The sequence below is a fragment of the Phalaenopsis equestris genome, unplaced genomic scaffold, assembly GCF_001263595.1.
Source record: "Phalaenopsis equestris unplaced genomic scaffold, ASM126359v1 Scaffold001079, whole genome shotgun sequence".
In the NCBI taxonomy this organism is placed as follows: domain Eukaryota; kingdom Viridiplantae; phylum Streptophyta; class Magnoliopsida; order Asparagales; family Orchidaceae; genus Phalaenopsis; species Phalaenopsis equestris.
The window spans coordinates 192,440-211,815 of NW_018165518.1; the positions used below are offsets into that span (position 1 = coordinate 192,440).

At 35.4% G+C, this 19,376-nt stretch overlaps 1 protein-coding gene across 2 annotated transcripts in view; it reads left to right on the forward strand.

Annotated features, from left to right (window-relative positions):
* The first annotated feature begins 8,281 nt into the window (after nucleotides 1-8,281).
* Nucleotides 8,282-19,376, forward strand: part of LOC110033021 (probable inactive leucine-rich repeat receptor-like protein kinase At3g03770) — a 23,176-nt gene continuing 12,081 nt past the window's right edge. Inside the window, exons 1-5 of one of the 2 annotated variants that reach the window (XM_020736854.1) lie at nucleotides 8,282-8,506; nucleotides 8,587-10,155; nucleotides 16,204-16,337; nucleotides 16,549-16,789; nucleotides 16,884-17,095. In XM_020736854.1, the coding sequence (XP_020592513.1) occupies nucleotides 8,811-10,155; nucleotides 16,204-16,337; nucleotides 16,549-16,789; nucleotides 16,884-17,095 (1,932 nt within the window). In that variant the 5' untranslated portion in view covers nucleotides 8,282-8,506; nucleotides 8,587-8,810. The remainder of the gene's footprint in view (nucleotides 8,507-8,586; nucleotides 10,156-16,203; nucleotides 16,338-16,548; nucleotides 16,790-16,883; nucleotides 17,096-19,376) is intronic. The other variant, XM_020736853.1, reaches the window with a different exon arrangement.

Here is a 19,376-nt window from a genome sequence, read left to right on the forward strand (position 1 = left end):
CTCGGTTACACCCTTATTAACAGTATGAAACTCTTCAAATAGAAAAAATTATTCCATACGGACGGCGTATGCAGAAATGCATGCGTCGTCCGATCTTCACCGTTGATCAGAGTAAAATTGTATTCCGGTCTTTCCTATTTTAAAAAAAAGTAATAATAATGAAAGTACTAATCAACGGTGAAGGCCGGATGGCGGATACATTTTTGCTGCTTCCCACTTCAACTGCCATGTGGAAAAGCGTTGATTGCCCTATATGATATCTATATGCTCCTATCCTTCCAGGAGAAGATGCCAATCCCAATTAAATAAAGGACACATTTTACATTTTTTCCTTTCTTATTATAAAATTTTGTAATTTATGATGTACTCAAATATTATTTAATTTCTTTCAACTAGTACCATAATTTGACCTGGTTCACGAAAATAGCTAGCACAATACTTTTTTTTTGCCTTGCAAAAACAAATTTCCTTAATTTTATTAACCTCTTATTAACTTTCTTATATGTTATCAGAACTATCACATGAAAAGGTAATATAAGTAGCTAGATGGCATATAAGTATTATAAAATGTGTAATTAGAGAAATTAAAAGGATAAATAAAAAAAATTATCTTTTAGTTGCATGCACGCTCTGTGTGTAAACGTTCTTATATGTTATTAGAACTATCACATGAAAAAGTATTATAAGTAGCTAGCTCACAATATAAGTATTATAAATATATACATACATGCATACATACACAAACATACATGCATACATACAATCACATATTATGTGTGTGCGTGTGTGTACACATATGTATTTATATATCTATATATATTTATGTATGTATGTATGTATGTATGTATGTATGTATGTATGTATGTATGTATGTATGTAGGTAGGTAGGTATATGTATGCATATATATGTATGAATGTATGTATGTATGTGCATGTATATATATACGTACATGTATGCACATGTTTGTATATGTATGTACATGTTTGTATATATATGTATGTGTACGTACATGTCTATATATGTACGTATGTGCATGTATATATATACGTACATGTATGCACATGTTTGTATATGTATGTACATGTTTGTATATATATGTATGTGTACGTACATGTCTGTATATGTATGTATGTATGTACATGTCTGTACATGTATTTACATATTTGTATATGTCTATATATGTATTTATATCTATATGTATGCGTGTGCCTCTCATTAGAATGTTTTTTTTTTCTTCGCTTGTTGTAATATATATATATATATATATATATCTATAAAATGAACTATGAACGCCATCGTTAAAATGCTATAACTAGTTAATGAGGTTTCTTAAGCTAATGGGTCGTAATTATTTTTAAGTTGATGGGCCAATTTTTTTAATCCATACAATATTCAATTCTTGCTAATTTATTTTAGTATTATTCTCGTTTTTAGTTATATAGTGATATCATTTGCATTATAAGTTTTGATAGCAACACATGCTGCAAAATTCTTTACCATTATTTCATTGGGATGTCCTCTGGTTTAATACCATGGAATTCATTATTTGTTTCTAACCAATATGATGTTAATTAGAGCACTTTTTTGCCCATTTTAATTAATAATTTATATAATTTTGGGTGACTTTCTTAAGTATTGTATTTTTTCTCCTTTTTGGGGAGCAAGAAACTACCCAATCATAGGTCACCACCATAGCTTAGCTTGAACTTTGGACATGTTTAGCTTAAAGTTCAAATTGTCTACAAATCATGCTCACACTATGCGCTCGCATGTGTGTGCGTATGTCTTAAGAGAAGAGCATGTTGTTGAATTCACATCCTATTAACCAGCCATTAATTCATTCCAAAATTAGGAGTTAATCTTTAGCTATAAGACTTGTGGTAGATATGGGTAACACCATATAAGAAATAGGGAATACATATTTGAAAACTCAATATGTTGTAGATCATCCCACATAAGAGGAAAAGTAACTTACAAATTTAGAATAATTAACTTTCAAACCCATAAATAAAAGAAGAATGTCAATATTATGCTTAAGCTAATGAATGGTGCATTGAATGGCCTTGTCCATAACAAGGAGCCGGTCATCTATAAATAACAAATGAGAGACACAAAAAATTTCAATGTGTTTTCTCTCTCCAACAATAAAAAAAAGGTAATCATGGCAATGGTGAAGAGAATAGGAGATAGAGGACTGAGACTATAAGAACCTTCAAATCTCCACATTAAGCACAATCGAGAATGAAACAATTGAAGACCAAATGATGGATACAACCTCACAAAATCAAGAAAGAGAGTGACTTAAAATGCTCTATGATACAATATCAAGAAAGAAACTAGGGTAAGAAAATTATTGCTTATTAATTTTCAATTGTTCAAGAGGTTACATATGAATAACAAATAAAGATAAAATAAACTAGGTTTGATGGAATACAAGATGAACCAAGTTATTTGGTATGAGGGAGAGATGATAGTGGCATGGAGGGGAAGAAATATGTGAAAGACTAGCCAGCCCGGTTCAAAGAATTTAGGTTATTATCAGACCAAAAAAAAATCTAGGGGTCTTTAAATATATAGAATTCATTTTTGTTTGTAAATCACTCCCAAAGAATAAAGCATAAAGAAGAAGAGAGGGAGAGGGAGAGAGAGAGAGAGAGAGAGAGAGAGAGAGAGGAGCTGAGTCATTACAATGATGAACATGGTTCCAACAACTAGAGATTGGATTTAAAAATTGAGCATATATTTTATATGAAATCCTCTCATTTTTATAAGGGGTGATTCCTATGTGGAAATAAGTGTTCGTCATAATGATTTTTGGACCCTTACAAACATCCATTTATTTTATGGTCACATCATCATTAAACTTAATTTGTTTAAATTTTTGGTCTTCCTTTAACATTTTCTCTCGACAATTTTCACCCTTAATTCAAATGATTAATTAGCAGATAATCAAGAATCTCTCTTTTTTTGCATTTGGCCTACTATATTCACACTTGGCCCATCGTATCCGACCATTAGCATTCAACCCTTCATATATGATCATCTCAATTAGAGCAATAGTCATCCGAGTCTGGTGAAGTTAGGTTGATCGCCTCTATCATCTTGTTTGAGGTTTTCCCCTTAGTAGGCATAAAGCGGGCAAGAGGCCCATTTAGGTGAGTCACTGCTCATTTTTGTTGTATACATACATATCACCCAATTCCTATGTATTTACATATCTAACACTTAAACTTTGGTTTTTATATTTATACCACCAAAATCTTTCATATCATAAATGTTGAAGCCAGCTTTTGTCCGATAGACCATGTTCATGGTATAGTGTGCGAGAACCAAGGGAAAGGAGCGAAGGGAAAGAGAGAAAGAAAGAGAGAGAGAAATAAAGGCTTGCCCTATGGGGGGAGAAAAGGGGTGTTTTCAAGCTTTTTGGCCCATTTTATTCCCCTGAATTTCGAGATTTCTAGAGAGGGGAAGGGGAGAGTTCTCCCTACATATGGGGCTGAGAGAGGAAAGCCCAAGTGAGAGAGAAGAAGGATCCTTTACATGTTACATGTTCCTCTATTTGTGGAAGAAAAAAAAAGGGGAAATGATATTGCAAACGTCTCATTACTTTAAGGAGGACAATTCAGGGTATTTTGGTCATTTCATTGCTTAGATCTTTAGTTTTGGGTGTTGGCATTCGTCGGCGTTAGAAAGCCGACCAAGGGTTATTGGGTGTGGCCAGTTAAGGTGGTCAGCCGACTGTAGTCATGTGGTCGGCCAGCTGGAATTTATGGCCGACCAAATGAGGCTAACCGGTTGGTGATGGGTGGTCGGTCGATTGAGGTGTAACGACTGGTGATGGCTAGCCCATGGTGGTCAGCCGCGAGAATGTGGTGACTGACCAGTTGGAAGTTGGTGGCCAACCCAAGGAGGCCGAAGGACTGGTTATGGGTGGTCAATCGATTGTCCAATCCTACTGGTTCATCGAAGTGCTACAAGTTGTCATTTTTCTGTTATACATAAAGCCCCTAAATTTTCTACCTCTTCAAAGAGTAATTGCAATAAGAATGGAAGACTAAAAATATAATTTTAACAAGTTACTTTTTATACTCCCTTTGTTTTTGTAGTTTTTTGTCTTATTTCTATTATCTTTTGATGTGTTGATCGGTGACCCGTTCCTCAAAGAAATCATCAATTGATTCCTTGGATTTTTAAATGTGGTTCTACATAACTCAAGTCTTACTCATCACTCGTCTAATTTGCTCGGTTGGATCGTCGGCTCGGTCAAACCGCATCTTTTGCCAAGTCTTAAGCGAGGGGGTAACCGTCAAGACTCGTCATTGGGGTGATTTACGTTGTACCTTTCTCGGAGCTTATCGCTACTGGGCATAGAATCACATCCACAGCTTTTCTGAGTCAAGTTTGGAGACGAATTTTTGGATGCTTGAAGTGTGGGGGAGGTTTTTCTCTCTTCTTCTACTTTTTTATTTTTATTTTTATTTTCTCTATTTTTGTTTTTTTGTTCAAGATTTCCTCCTCCTTCAGGTGCTCATCTTCTTGTTTGTGGCACATTTCATGCTAACCGCATAAAATGTTGAAGCCAGATTTATTATGTAGATCATGCCTAAGACATAAAGCGTGAGAACTGAGGGAAAGAAGAAGAATGAGAGTAATACTTGTAAGAAAGTTGTTCCTGGGCTCTTTGACCCCTTTTATTGTAGTTGCGAGATCTAGATATATACACCAGTTGATGTGGTATATATATATATATATATATATATATATATATAAAAAAATAGGAGAACGATCGACAAAGCAAAAAATAGAACAAAAAAAATCACACCATAAAACAGTAACACCACATTGGAACACACAGATTTACGTGGTTCGGCAAATTGCCTACGTTCACGGAGCTACAGAGGATTTTACTACTTGAGGAATTCTACTTGAGGAATTTACACCAATTTACACCAGTTGACCATCTCGACTTACAAAAGGAATCTCTCACTTTGTTGCTCTCCTTTCTTCTCTCTCCTTTCTTCTCTCTCTACATTGAGATACACCGAAGAACCTCTACATTGAGATACACCGAAGAAAATAAAATTACAAGAGAAATAAACCCAATTTCTCTTCTGCCACAATTCACCAAGAAGAAGCCAAAGGAGAATAATCTATTTCTGCTTCTTTCTTCTTCCTTCTTCTTCCTCTACCGCAAGGAACTACTCCTCCTTGTGTTTCTCTTCTACTGTCTCGTGGAAGCTTGAAGAACTCTTCCTCTATCCCGAAAAAGCCTGAAGAAGAACTCAAAATGTGACTACTCAACTTTCTTCTCTTCTGTTCGCAACCTAAAGAAGACGAGAGGCGGGAACCGTTAGCGACAACAGGGAGGCACGACTCTTCGCGAATTGGGAGAGCGAGAGCGGGAGTTGGCGCCATTTCGCGAAAATGGGAGCGGTTCTATCGAGCTTCAGCGCTAACAATCTTCCACTTGGAGACCGATACACATGTTTTAACGTCTTCTTCCTCGAACTGAATCCTCCACCGACCATGTCGCCCTTTTCTTCAAACATGAATCTTCCACTGTGAATCCTCCACCTCTGCAACTCAAAGTCCTGTCTTCACTTAAAGTCATATCTTCACTCTAGAAGACCAACTGAAGCTATACACAACTTCAGTTTCTCAAGAGTAACACCCTCAGCAGGGTCCACATAGCCTTGCACCTCCAAGCTATTTTATGGATTACTCTTGTCTCTTCTTGCAACTCCTACTGCATGGGCAATATTCTGCCTCTGTTGAAAGCCTTTTTCAACAAGTCTAGTCTTGTACCTCTTACTGTCATGACACTCAGTCTTCACCTGGTACACCCACTTGTTGTGTAAGGTCTTCTTCTCTAGTGGAAGTTCTGTCGGCTCCCACTTGCTCGAACTTTCATCTTGCAAGATTTCTTCATAGCTCTTTAGTTCTCCATCATCTGTCCGTGGAACAATAAGAATGGGTGCCCCGGACCCACTTTCCTCTTCACTTTCATCATCAACAAAACTATGAAATGCCAGCAATAGTTCATCTTGTACATCTTCAGATACGACATTTGCGCTATCATTTTCCATATTCTTGGGATTCCTGCAGCTCTTCTTTATGTGGCCAGCCTTGCCACAATTACAGCAGGTTGTCTGCTGACTATACTTTTATTTTGATCTCCCTATACTTGAGTTCCTGTCATATCATCTCCCTCTGAAATCAACATTCAGTGCCGAACTCAAACCTGAGACCATGCCATCTCCTTAACCAAAATCAAACCACGAGTATCATCGCATTTCAGTTTAGATTTACCTGCAAAACTGTTAAATGTCATCCTCATGGCTTCTCAACTATTTGACAACGAAGCCAACAATATCAGCGCATGTATCTCATCATCAAAATCAATTTCAACGACGACAATTGATTTGTGATAATATTGAAATCATTCAGGTGTTCAGCAATAAACACATATTCCGCCATCTTTAAGTTGAATAACTTTTTCATCATGTGCGTCTAATTATTTGTCGATGGCTTTTCATAGATACATAATAAAGCTGCCATGAGATCCATTGTCAAGTCCTCTATTTGACGACGTTGTGTGCAATGAACCTCGATAGGGTCAATCGAATAACCCTCAAAACTTGTCGATCCAACAAATTTCATTTAGCCTCATATATCCTTTCAGGTCTTTTCCCCAATAACAGAAGATGAAGTTTCTTCCCATAGAGATAGTACTTTATATGCGTCATTCAATAACCAAAATCTGTGCCATCAAATTTTTGATATCTGAAACTTTCACTTCATCTGCAGTCATTATTCTTCCTCAGATCTTAACTTGTCTCTGATACCAATTGTAGTTGCGAGATCTAGATATATACACAAGTTGATGTGGTGTGTGTGTGTGTGTGTGTGTAAAAATACAACGAGAAAAATCACACCAGAAAACAGTAACACCAAGCGGAACACACAAGTTTACATGGTTCGACAAATTGCCTACGTCCATGGAGCTGCAGAGAATTTTATTATTTGAGGAATTTACACCAGTCGATCACCTCGACTTACAAAAGGAATCTCTCACTTCGTTACTCTCTCTTCTTCTCTCTCTACACCGAATAAACTCTATACCGAGATACATCGAAGAAGATAAACTTACAAGAGAAATAAACTCAATTTCTCTTCTGCCACAAACCACCAAGAAAAGGCAAGGGAGAATAATCTTCTTCTTCTTCTTCCTTCTTCCTTCTTCCTCCACCGCAATGAACTACTCCTCCTTTCACTTCTCTTCCACTGTCCCGTGGAAGCTTGAAGAACTCTTCCTATATCCCGAGAAAGCCCGAAGAAGAACTCAAAACTTGACTACTCAACTTTCTTCTCTTTTGTTTGCAACTTAAAGGAGACGGGAGGCGCGACTCTTCGCGAATCGGGAGAGCGGGAGCGGGATTTGGCGTCGTTTCGCGAAAATGGGAGCGGTTCTATCGGGCTCCAACGCTAACATTTATTCCATTGAACTTGGGGATTATAAGAGAGGGAAAAGGGAGAGTTCTTCCTAGATATGGTGTTGAGAGAGGAGAGCCCAGGGAGCGAGATATATCCTTTACATGTTGCAGGTTTCTTTATTATAGAAGAAAAAAAGGGAGAAAATGATATTACAAAAGTGCATTGCTTTAAGGATAGCAGTGTAAAGTGTTTTGGTTTTTCCTCGCTCGGATCTGTTGTCCTGAAGCATTGAAGTATGTCGGCTTCGGCTGGCCAGCCGACTGTTTGGGTGGTTGGCCAAGGTTTTCAGCCGGTTGGAGTTTGGTAGCCAACTTATCGTGGTCGGACGATTGGAGTTTTCTAGTCAGCCGGATGAGGTCGGCCTGCTAGTGATGAGTGGCAGGCTGGCTGAAAGTTGGTGGCTGACCCAAGGAGGCCGACCGACTCATTATGGGTGGTCGGCCCAAGATTGTCGGCCAATTATCTAGAATATGCTCTTATTGATTCATTGAAAAAGATATAAACAATCATTTTTCTGTTATATTATAAAATACTAATTTTTCAATTTGGAAAAGTGAAATACAGCTTTTAATGCATAAGGCCCTGTGCTGAAGTTTAGATGTTAGAAATGTAAATACACCAAATGAAACAAGTAAATTTGCTAAAATCTAGAAAAACAGCTACCAACAAATCATTGGGTAATCTTGTCTTTTCAAGCATGTCAATCAGACGAAATTTCAAACTAGCAGAGGGGAAAGGCTATATAGGATACGGAACCGAGGCAACCGTAGTTCCCAAACAGTTCGACCAGGACCAACTACTTTAATGGCGAGGACATGTTATCCTGCTGCATTGGGAACGTCCATGTGGCTGCCTTAAATGTGCTACCACGTCCGCAACTGCATCTTCTTGGCTCATCAAACCACTTCTCATTTTCTTCGAATTCAAAGCTTCCGCAAGCCAACCGTCGTCTCTCCACCATTTCAGACAAGGGGAAGATTGATTCTCCTTTTTTATAGTTGGAAATATCAGGTTAGCTTCTCTTTGCTTTGTTTTTCTTCCCTCTGTTTCAAAGCTCTCCTCTTTCTGATTTTCCAAGACATTTTCCTTAGGAATACAGCACATTGTGCTTTAATCTTCATATTTATGCTTAGTTTATCTTACCGAGCCTAGGAAAAATGATCCTTTTGGTTATTGAAATGCCCCGGAGATCTAAACCATTCACAAAAGGAGCCATTTTCTTCTACTTTCTCTCACCGATTTTAAATACTCAGGCTCAACTGCTCCATGACCACTGAAGGGCTTACCAGGAAAAAAAACCAGAAACCCTTCTGCCATGTCGCGTTTTCTCCGGGCTCTTGTGATTGTGCTTTCTTGTGTTTGGCTGCCCCCAATTACCGAGCAGTACACATCATCTCAAACACAGGTTCTGCAGCAGCTAAGGAAACAGCTAGAGTTCCCCAAACAGCTGGAAGCTTGGAACTATACGCAAAACATCTGTTACCTTCCCACAACTCCTGTTCTAACTGTGATCTGTGTAGGCAACTCGGTGACTGAGCTCAAGATTGTGGGTGATAAGCTTGCCAAGCCTGATAAGTTCAATGGCTATTCTGTTTGGGGTAAAACTCTATCACCCGCCTTCTCTGTTGATTCCTTTTTCACTACTCTGACGAGGTTGCCTAGCTTGAAAGTTGTTATTTTGATTTCGTTGGGGATATGGGGTCCTCTCCCTGATAAAATTCATAGGCTCTCTCTGCTTGAAGTGCTTGATCTTAGTTCAAATTTTTTCTATGGAACAATTCCTCCTAAGATATCTTCTATGACAATGCTACAGACATTGGCATTGGATGGAAACTACTTCAATGAAACTATTCCTGACTGGTTTGATTTGCTCTCAAATCTTACAAATTTGAGCTTGCAGCACAATAGAATTAAGGGGCCATTGCCTTTGTCTATTGGAAGGCTTCATACCCTTACTGGTATTTCTTTGTCATATAATAGCATATCAGGTAAAATACCTGATTTGAGTGGGTTGCTTCGGTTGGAAGTAATGGATATGGGAGACAATGAGTTGGATTCTGAACTTCCACACATGCCTAAAATGCTCGTCACGATGTTACTTGGTAAGAATAAATTGACTGGAGAGATTCCCGGGCAGCTCAGTGAGTTAACTAAGCTTCAACACCTTGATTTGTCGTTCAACTTGCTCGAAGGGACTCCGCCGCCATCACTCTTTGCATTGCCTAACATCAGCTATGTAAATATAGCATCTAACAAGCTCACTGGTTCTCTTCCAGTCAGTTTAACATGTGGAAGCCAACTTGGATTTGTTGATATTTCTACAAATTTGTTTATGGGAAGATTGCCTTCTTGTTTGAGCTCTAACTCAAATAACAGAGTTGTTAAGGTTGATGGAAATTGTTTGATAGTAGATTCTCTGCATCAGCATGAAGCTTCATACTGTAAAACTCATACCAAGAGGAAGTTTTCGAAGATCAAGAGTTTGGTTTTACTGGTTGCTGTCATTGGAGGGGTTGCTTTCATTGCGCTTCTGTTGCTTTTCTTTCTGTGCTACTGTAGAAGAAAGCAAGCAGGAGCTGTTTCGGAACAGAGTTTATTGCCTAAGCCTGGTTTGGATAATTCAGCTTCAGGGTTGTCTTCTGAGCTTCTTACGAATGCTAGTAAGTATTGTATTTTAGGAAAGTTATCTTCTCACTTGATATTGTTTTAGCTGGTTTGTCTGCATTTTTGTGCTGCATGCTTCTTCTTTTTTTTTTTTTTTGGAAATTTGCATACATACCGCTCAGTTCTTATGTATTACATATCTTACACCTGAAGTTTGATATCTACATTTATAACACTTTGGTGTTATAAACTTATGCATGAAAAGGTGTATGTCACTTCTAATAAATTAGTAAATGTGATATTTTTGATGTGATGTTAAAAATTCGAGTGCATGTAAACATCAAAGTTTCAGTGGTAGATATGTAAGTATATAGGAATTGTGTTATTGATGGATCACACAAGCTGAGAGCAACAGGGAGGAAGAAGAAAAGGGAACTTCAGTAATTCAGAAAGGAAGAATGACATATCTGTCGTATACTCTATACACCACTCTCCTATATGGAAGACGCGAGTGTCCGTAACTAACTAAGGGGGAACCATTTCATAACAAGTAATTACAAATTAACTAAAGCAGAAAGCAAATAAAGAAAATAAGAAACAATAATAATAAAACTATGTATAAGGCAAGTAGTTGCTGAACCCAGTTGTGGAAGAGATACTCTCCCAGCCGTGAACTTGAGCACGTGATACCTGCTTCATGCTACCTTTCTGTTGACAGTTTGCTGGGTTATTTTGATTCAGACAAATGAACTTTATAACAAGTTCTTCAAAGTTTTGGCTCATCCACCCGTTCACTCTTATCATTATTTTGTTCTTCAATAATAGATATTAGACAGTATCCAATAGCTGGGTTTTTTATTTATGAAAACAATTGGATTTTGAAAGATGCATAGGTTTTTCTGATTCTTCCTCCCATGGATGGGTGATCTAACTCTTATACAGCTTGAGTCTTTTGAATCTTTTCAGCCTCGACGAAGTTATCATAATCTCTTCTGCGAGGTTTATATGTTGTAAAAGAAGATTGCAAGTGTGTTTATTTTGTAATTCTTTTTTAAGGAATTTAAACTGTAAATTTAGTACCTGAAATAAATAGTATTTACATGTAGTTTAATTTGTTGAGTATTTACAGATTATGGAAAGTTGAAAATGGTGTTGCAACAAGAGCAAAAAGCATCCCCCTTGTAGCTGTGTAAGTCAAAATGTGGATATGAGAGGTATCTGGGATACTTAAGAACTATGATCTCTAGATCTACTCCCTTTTTAAATATTTCCTTAATCCATACTCTCATCGTTGGCTTCCTAAAAGTCCTTCGCTTCGAACAGTGTCATCTGCATTGACTTCGCTTTCAATTTTGATCTGCTTTGTCCGCCTTATCTGTGTCGACGAGCTTAGGGAATCGATAAAGCTGACATGTTCTACTAGTTATGCTCGGTCTGCATCTACCTTCTCAGTTCTTCGGGATAAATTTGTTTGTCTTTTATTTGAAGATTGTTAATCAGTGGGTTAGGGTATTATTTGCCTTTAAGTGCTTTGGTGGTTCATCTTTTAGTACTTAATAACATCGATTATAGATAGTGAACACAAACATCTTGTGACAGTTTTGCTTTCATCAGCAGCTAAGTTGACTGATGAAAAGTTAAATGACATCAATTATTTTAACTAGAATAAAACTGTGAGGCTATTCAAGGAGTATTTCTCAAGATAGTCATCTCATTGATAATCCTTCGGTTGAGACTTGAGTCGAATTATTTTGAGTGGATGCTCAATTTTTTAATACAAATATGAAATTCTATCGATCTTGATCAATCCGGTCATATTAATCATTGCGACTGTGTTGAAGATCCAATGGAGGAATTGGCGTGTTATCTGGGAAAAAAATATTTATGAAATATTGATACAAGGAATTTCATCGTGTTGAACAACAAAATCTGTCACTTAACATGTATTACATGCACTTTAAACGTATGTATGAAGAATTGAACACACCACTACCATTCAGTTCTGATGTCCAAATTCAATAGGCTCAAAGAGAAAAAATGACTATCATATGTTTTCTAACTACCCTCAACTCTCAATATGAAAGTGTTAAATCATAAATCTTATCTAACCCGGGATATACTACTCTAAAAGAAGACTATACTAGTGTACTGTGTACGATCCCGAGTTCTTAGACCTCATCCGTACAACAATCTAGTTCTCTGCTAATCAAAAAAATGCGAATATCGGTAACCTCTGTCTCAAGATAGTTGCAGAAGTAGAACTCTGAATTTTAGAAATCAAAGGTCGAAGATAGTATGTTATTACTGTCATGAACCTGGTCATACAAAGTGAATATGTTATAAGTTGCTCAAAAAGAACTAAAAGGGTTCTAAATCATAATTAGCTCATATTATCATTACTACTGAGGCCTCTATAAGTCAGACTCTCTCGATCTTTGCAAATAAATATGCCAAGTTCATCAAATTTCAGGAAGCATCCAAGAAATCCTCATCTATCACCTCCCTTTTTGAGTCATGTAACAATGATTCTTGTCATTGATTTTGGTCATACATATCACATGACAGGTAATCCAAAACTCTTTTCTACCTATAGTACACACCTCTCTTCAGTCACTTTAACAAATGGATCTACCTCTAATATTCTTGGTTATGACACCTTCAATATTACATTGTCGTTGCCTCTAACTTTATTTTCATTTTTCTCATTTATCTTTTAATTTGTTTGTATCAGCAAAATTACATGTGATATTAATTGTTATATCTTGTTTATTCCCGATTATTGTCTAGTTCATCTCATTTATCTTTTAACTTGTTTGTATCAGCAAAATTACATGTGATATTAATCGTTATATCTTGTTTATTCCCGATTATTGTCTAGTTCAGGAACTTATAACGAATAAGCTTATCAGTAAAGGACGAGAATGAGGGTATATATTTTGGATAATTAGGAACCTCGACTCATAGCTTGTTCTAGCACTTATCTCCTTTTTGAGATTTATTGTTGATTAGGACATACATCCCTATAAATGTTAAAAATATTGTACACTCAATTTCAATAGTTATGATCTTTAGATTGTGAGTCATGTCAATTTAATAAACACTATTGTTTGTATTTTGTTCTCAGAATTAATAAAAGAGTCATTTATAGTTTTGTTTTAGTTCATTCTGATGTATGAGGGATCTTATCCTATTTTATCTAATAGATTTTGATATTTTGTCAACTTTGTGGATAATTTTTTTTTCATATGACCTGATATTACTTTATAGAACCCCATACTGAGGTACTATCATATTTTAATAATTGAGTTGAAATTAAAACTCAATTGAATGTTTCGTTTAAGATTTTGAGAAATGACAACGCCAAAGAATATTATTCTACACCCTTTCAGAAGTACATGACACAAAGAAGGATGCTTCGTCAGTAATCCTGTATCGATACTCCATCCCAAAATGGAATAGCTGAAAAAAAAATAGACATCTTCTTGAGACTGCTAGAGCTCTTTTGTTTTAAACGAATGTGCCTAAATAATTCTGGGATGATGCAGTATCTACTGCATGTTTTTTTATCAATTGAATGTCTTCTTCTGTTTTATAGAACTAGACGTCCCGCCATGTTTTCTTTCCAGCTTACTCTCGCTTTTCTATTGAATCACATATATTTGGATTTACTTGTTTTGTTCGGAATACTCATCCTCAAGTGTTCAAACTGATGTCTTTCTAGGATATTCTTGCCTACAAACAGAGTATCGATATTTTTTCCCTTTCTTAAAGAGGTACATGATTTATGTTGTTATCACTTTTCATGAACAAATCTTATTCTTTGGTGACTCATCAATATGTAAATCATCACTAGATTTTGATGATTTGTTAACGTATCACATCATAAGTTCAGATTCTGCTTTAGCTCCATCTATAATGCCTCAACCCAAACTACCCATCATTAATGCTTACTTGAGAAGAATTCATTCCCCTAATCCTAGTCCGATATCATTATCATCTTCCTCAGTGGATCCTCCTCCCATTGATCTTAATTTACTTAAACTTCAATGCGTTTATCCCATTTTCTCGTGTTAACTATAATAAATTATCTTCCACTTCGTGCTCGTTTGTTGCTTCTCTTAACTCTATTGAGGTTCCAAGATCTATTCAGCAAGCCTTATCTCATTATGGGTGGAGGGCAACAATGCTTGATAAGATGAATGCATAAACTAAAAACTTGAGAACTAGTTGAACTACCTTATGTAAGGAAGGTTGTTGGCTGTAAGTGGGTCTTTGCAGTTAAGTTTCATTTTTGTCTCAATGCTCGGTTGGTGGCTAAGGGTTATACTTAAACTTATATGATTGATTATTTTGACACTTCCTCTCTAGTAGCTAAGTTAACTTCAATCCGCCTACTTATGTCCTTGGCCACAATGAATAATTGGCCCTTCTACCAGCTGGATTTGAAGAATGTTCTTTTGCATGGTGATCTTTTGAAAGAGGTATACATGGAACAACCTCCTGTGTTTGTTGCTCATGGGGAATCTGCGAAAGTATGCCATTTTTGGAAGTCTCTATATGGATTGAAGCAAAGATCTCGAGCATGGTTTGAAAAATTTAGCCAAACAATATAAGAATTTGGGATGCAAAAAAATAAAATTGATCATACTGTATTTTATAAGCAATCTGCTTTTATGAATCAATATATTGGTGGTTTATATTGATAGCATTATTATTACTAGAAGTGATGTGCAAGGGATCTTATCATTTGCAAGGGATCTTATCATTGAAATCATTTCTTCAAAATCAGTTCAACACTAACAATCTGTATTCCTCGAAATACTTCTTAGAAATGAGGTGTCAAGGAGCAAGAATGGTATATTTCTATCTCAACAGAAGCACGTTTTGGATTTGTTAGTAGAAACAGGGATATTAGGGGCCGAATTATGTAGTACCTGATGGCTTCTAATCAACAACTTACCAAGGATGGAGAGCTTTTTAATGATCCTAAATAATATAGGAAGTTATTGGGGAATTTAAACTACCTCACTATGACTTGTCTTGGCATTGCATATTTTGTTATCACTATAAATTAGTTCATTTCATTCCCCGCAGTCCATCATTAGTCAGCTATAGATACTATGTTACCTCAAAGGATTTTTTGAAAAAGGGATTCTATATCATAATCATGGGCATAAACATATTGAATACTTCTATGATGCAAATTGGGCAAGTTTCAAGATTTTGATCGTAGATCCAACATTGATTTTTTTTTTTTTGTGACAATTTGGTCTCATAGAAGAGTAAGAAACAAAATTTAATGTTATGGTCTAGTGCAGAATTTGAGTATCTAGCAATGACACTAGCTTCAAGTGAATTGATGTGGACTTCTAATTTCTAATCGAAATGAATTTTTTGATGACTACTTCAGCAAGGTTGTGGTATGATAACCAAGTTGTAAATCATATTAGCTTTAACTCTATGTTCCATGAATGAACGAAGCACATTGAGATAGATTGTCATCTTGTTCAGTAAAAGATTCAATAGAATTTGATTTCTATAAGTCTCAAAAACAACTAGGAGACATCTTCATGAATCGAAAAGATTCAATAGAATTTGATTTCTATAACTCATGTAAAGTCTCAAAAACAACTAGGAGACATCTTCATGAATGGCCTTAAAGGAGCAAGTTTTGCTTATATTTGTGACAAGTTGAACATAATTAATATATATATGCTCCAATTTGAGGGGAGTGTTATGGAAAACACTAAATATAAAGCTTGTATGTTAGGTAGCTTGTATATTAGGTAACCTATTTAGATGAAATTTAATTTCAGATCTTTTCTATATCAGGTATATTCCTCATCTATAGAGAGGTATATTCCTCATCTATAGAGAGGGGGTGGCTATAAATTTGTAACATATTATTTCAATTAGTAAGAAGGAGAAGGGAGCCTTTTCAGTTACAGAAACTATTCTTGGAACTAATTTTTTGCAAAGTTATAATTTAAATATTTTACCTAGCTTGAACCATCTTATATTCTAACTTCATGATTTCTTTTGCATTTAAGATTTCTTTATTTTGGTTCGATTATATATTTTTTTCTTATTCAATTGGTATTCAGGATTTGTTTCTCAGGCTATGAAGTTTGGCCCCCAAGTGCTACCTACTTATAGAGCATTCTCCTTGGAGCATTTAAAAGAAGCAACCAAGAATTTTGAAAGTTCATCATATATAGGCGAGGGAACTGCGGGGAAGGTAGTTACTGAAATTCAAACTTCTGTTGAACATGTTTATATTTAAATTAACTTCCTCATAATAATGATTTTTTCCACTGAACAAGTTCAATCTACAAAAAATTATCATATACGAAATGTTTCAATTTTTATAGTGCTTTTAAATATCTTGATTTCTTAAAAGATTTTAAGTAATGAAGTTTGCTTTATTTTTTTCCTCTCTTGCTTTACAGCTTTATAAGGGGAGGCTAGAAAATGGAATTTTTGTCGCTATAAGATGTTTGGTATTATCTCGAAAACATTCAATAAGGAACTTGAAGCTAAGGTTGGACCTACTTTCAAAACTTCGCCATCCACATTTGGTTTGCCTCTTAGGACATTGCATTGATTGTGCGGCGGATGATTCTAGTGTTGATAGGGTCTTTCTTGTTTATGAATATGTACAAAATGGGAATTTTCGCTCCCACTTATCTGGTAAGTAAACAACCAGAAAAAAATGTGATTTTGTTGAGATTTTTTTTTCTGGTCACAATTCATAATGTCTTTGGCATTTGAATCAATTATTTAGAGCGCGATATGGAGAAAGTTCTGAAGTGGCATGAAAGATTGGGAGTTCTCATCGGCATAGCTAAGGCGGTCCACTTCCTGCACACTGGAGTTATTCCTGGTTTCTACAGTAATCAACTGAAATCTCATAACATTTTATTAGATGAATATCTTGCAGCAAAAGTGAGCGACTATGGCTTGACGATCATTACAGAAGAAATTCACAAAACTGAGGTACTTCAATATTCTAAGCCTCATTTGACAATGTTTTTATTGATATATTATGTGGTGCTATTTTCTATTCTATTATACCACGATGTGCTGTGAAATAAAGTGGATGATTATTTGATACAATTGCTGTTTAGTTTTCTTTATGAACTATTGTTATTCATAAACTTATTTTAAACATGACTGATGAATATTTACATGCATTCTCTATTGGATTAATTTATTGCGTTGAGACTACCTAATGCCTGGCGGGATTGGTAAATGTGGAAGATAATGAGCCATGGATTCAAGTGTTAAACAAGAAAATGCAGGTCATAAATCCATATGAAAATAAGGAAAAGGGAGAGCCGCAAATCGCTTTCACCGGCTATAAACATAGGAAGGCTGTAAATGGTAGATAGAGGAGAAGGCATACTAGGAAGTTATTGAGGACATTTTTTTATTTTAAAACTATTTTAATTAGTATTGCTTATTAAAATTGTATTTTTTTCTCATTTATTTTCTTGGTTGTTTTGTGCATAAAAACTTATTGGAGGAATAAACAAACTAAACTTTTCAGTAATTTTTTTTAAAAAAATAGTAATAGGTAGGCTTGTGTGGTTTGACATGGATTAGAGTTAGTTCGGTTGTGGTTGTTCTCAAGTTCAAAATTGTGCTTATTCGTTCTTACTATTTTGGGATTAATTATTTCATATTAATTGTTGTCTATGGAAGACGATAGTTTTTGTCAAAGTTTTTTTTTTTATTTGTGTGTGAGCAGTTGGCAATATTCTAGCTATAAATGTGCTATGATGGTGATTTTTGGTTGCTTTTCAGAGACTAGTTGTTAAAGGCATAGGTTTTATGATTTATTATTATTGGGATTAGTGTGTTCTGATTCTTGCAGTTTATATGGGAGATCAAATTCTACAAATATTTTATATGATAAGTAAAATTTGAATGCTTAAACTACCCAAGAAACTTTTGATAAACCCTGGTTATATGTTTTGCTATCAAATGTATGAATTAAGATTATGCCTATAATAATTTGCTAAATAATGTGGAGAGACTAAGTAAATACATAATAAAGAATGGTAATTATTTTCTTATCTAATTGGACCCTTGGATCTTAGTACATGACCAGTTGAAATGATTACATAAGAGTGGCTTGGTAAGTGCATATGCACAGAATTTGAATTTTTTCCTGACTGAAGTGAAAATAAATGGTAATATGTATCATTCCTGAATGAAAAATTGAGCAGTTTTCACCAATATTATTATAACAGACTATAACCATGTGATTTCCATAGTGACAGATGCAACGACAGCCTATTTGTTTTGATGGAAGAATGAGAAACAATATTTCTTTGGGCTTCAGTAGAAGACTTGGTGGCGAAGTAACTTAACACGCACAATTATGATTTTTAGTTGGCAATGTTATCCACTTAGCTAAACGTAGAAATGACATGAAGTGACTGGATAGAGCTGCAATGAAGAAAAAACCCATATTTAAGTATGGTTTGAAGAAAACTAAGAATCCATTTTCCAACTTTCCACGAGTTATCTTCCAATTCTTCCCCTCAATACTGAGTAAATGGTGGAGGTGGTCTTTTTATATCTATCTTAGTTGAGGAAATAAGTTTTTCTGATTCCATAAGAATTTCTTCCATTGGTCTTTCAATATCCTTATCCTCTTTTCTCAACTCAAAGTTTTTTTGAAATTTTTCCTCAAATTCTCTTCCAAGTCTTAGTTCAATAATTTTATCTTGTTCAACATTCAATTCAGGTTTTTTTTTGTGATTGAGTCAAATCTAAAGATATAAAGACTGGTGGTGTAGATGAATTCCCTAAATTGGTAGACTTTAAAATAGTATAGGGTACATTCATCTTAAGTTCATGAGATTTCTCAACAGATGGAATTAAAAGTTTATTATTTTTTGTAACGTCCATCATTTCACACCCCTCATGAACATACATAAAGTCTTCTTTAAACAACATTTAAGACTCATCATGAAAGCCCATTTCGATCTCATCTGTTAACTTACTCTCAAAACTTTTCTGGTAATAATTTTTACTTAGATAATTGTTGACCTCACTTTTGGTTGAGGTCTAGAAAACTTCTTTAGTAGCCTAGGTCTAGCCATAGGACTTTCCTATTGAGTAGTCCTAGAAAATTAGAAAAGGTACCCCCACCATTAGAAATTCAAAACTCTTCTTTTTACTCAACTTGAAATTCCACATATTGATCTTAACCTCTAGCATTTAGTAGATAAGATCATTATAAGAGAATTCAAGAAGAGTCCCTATA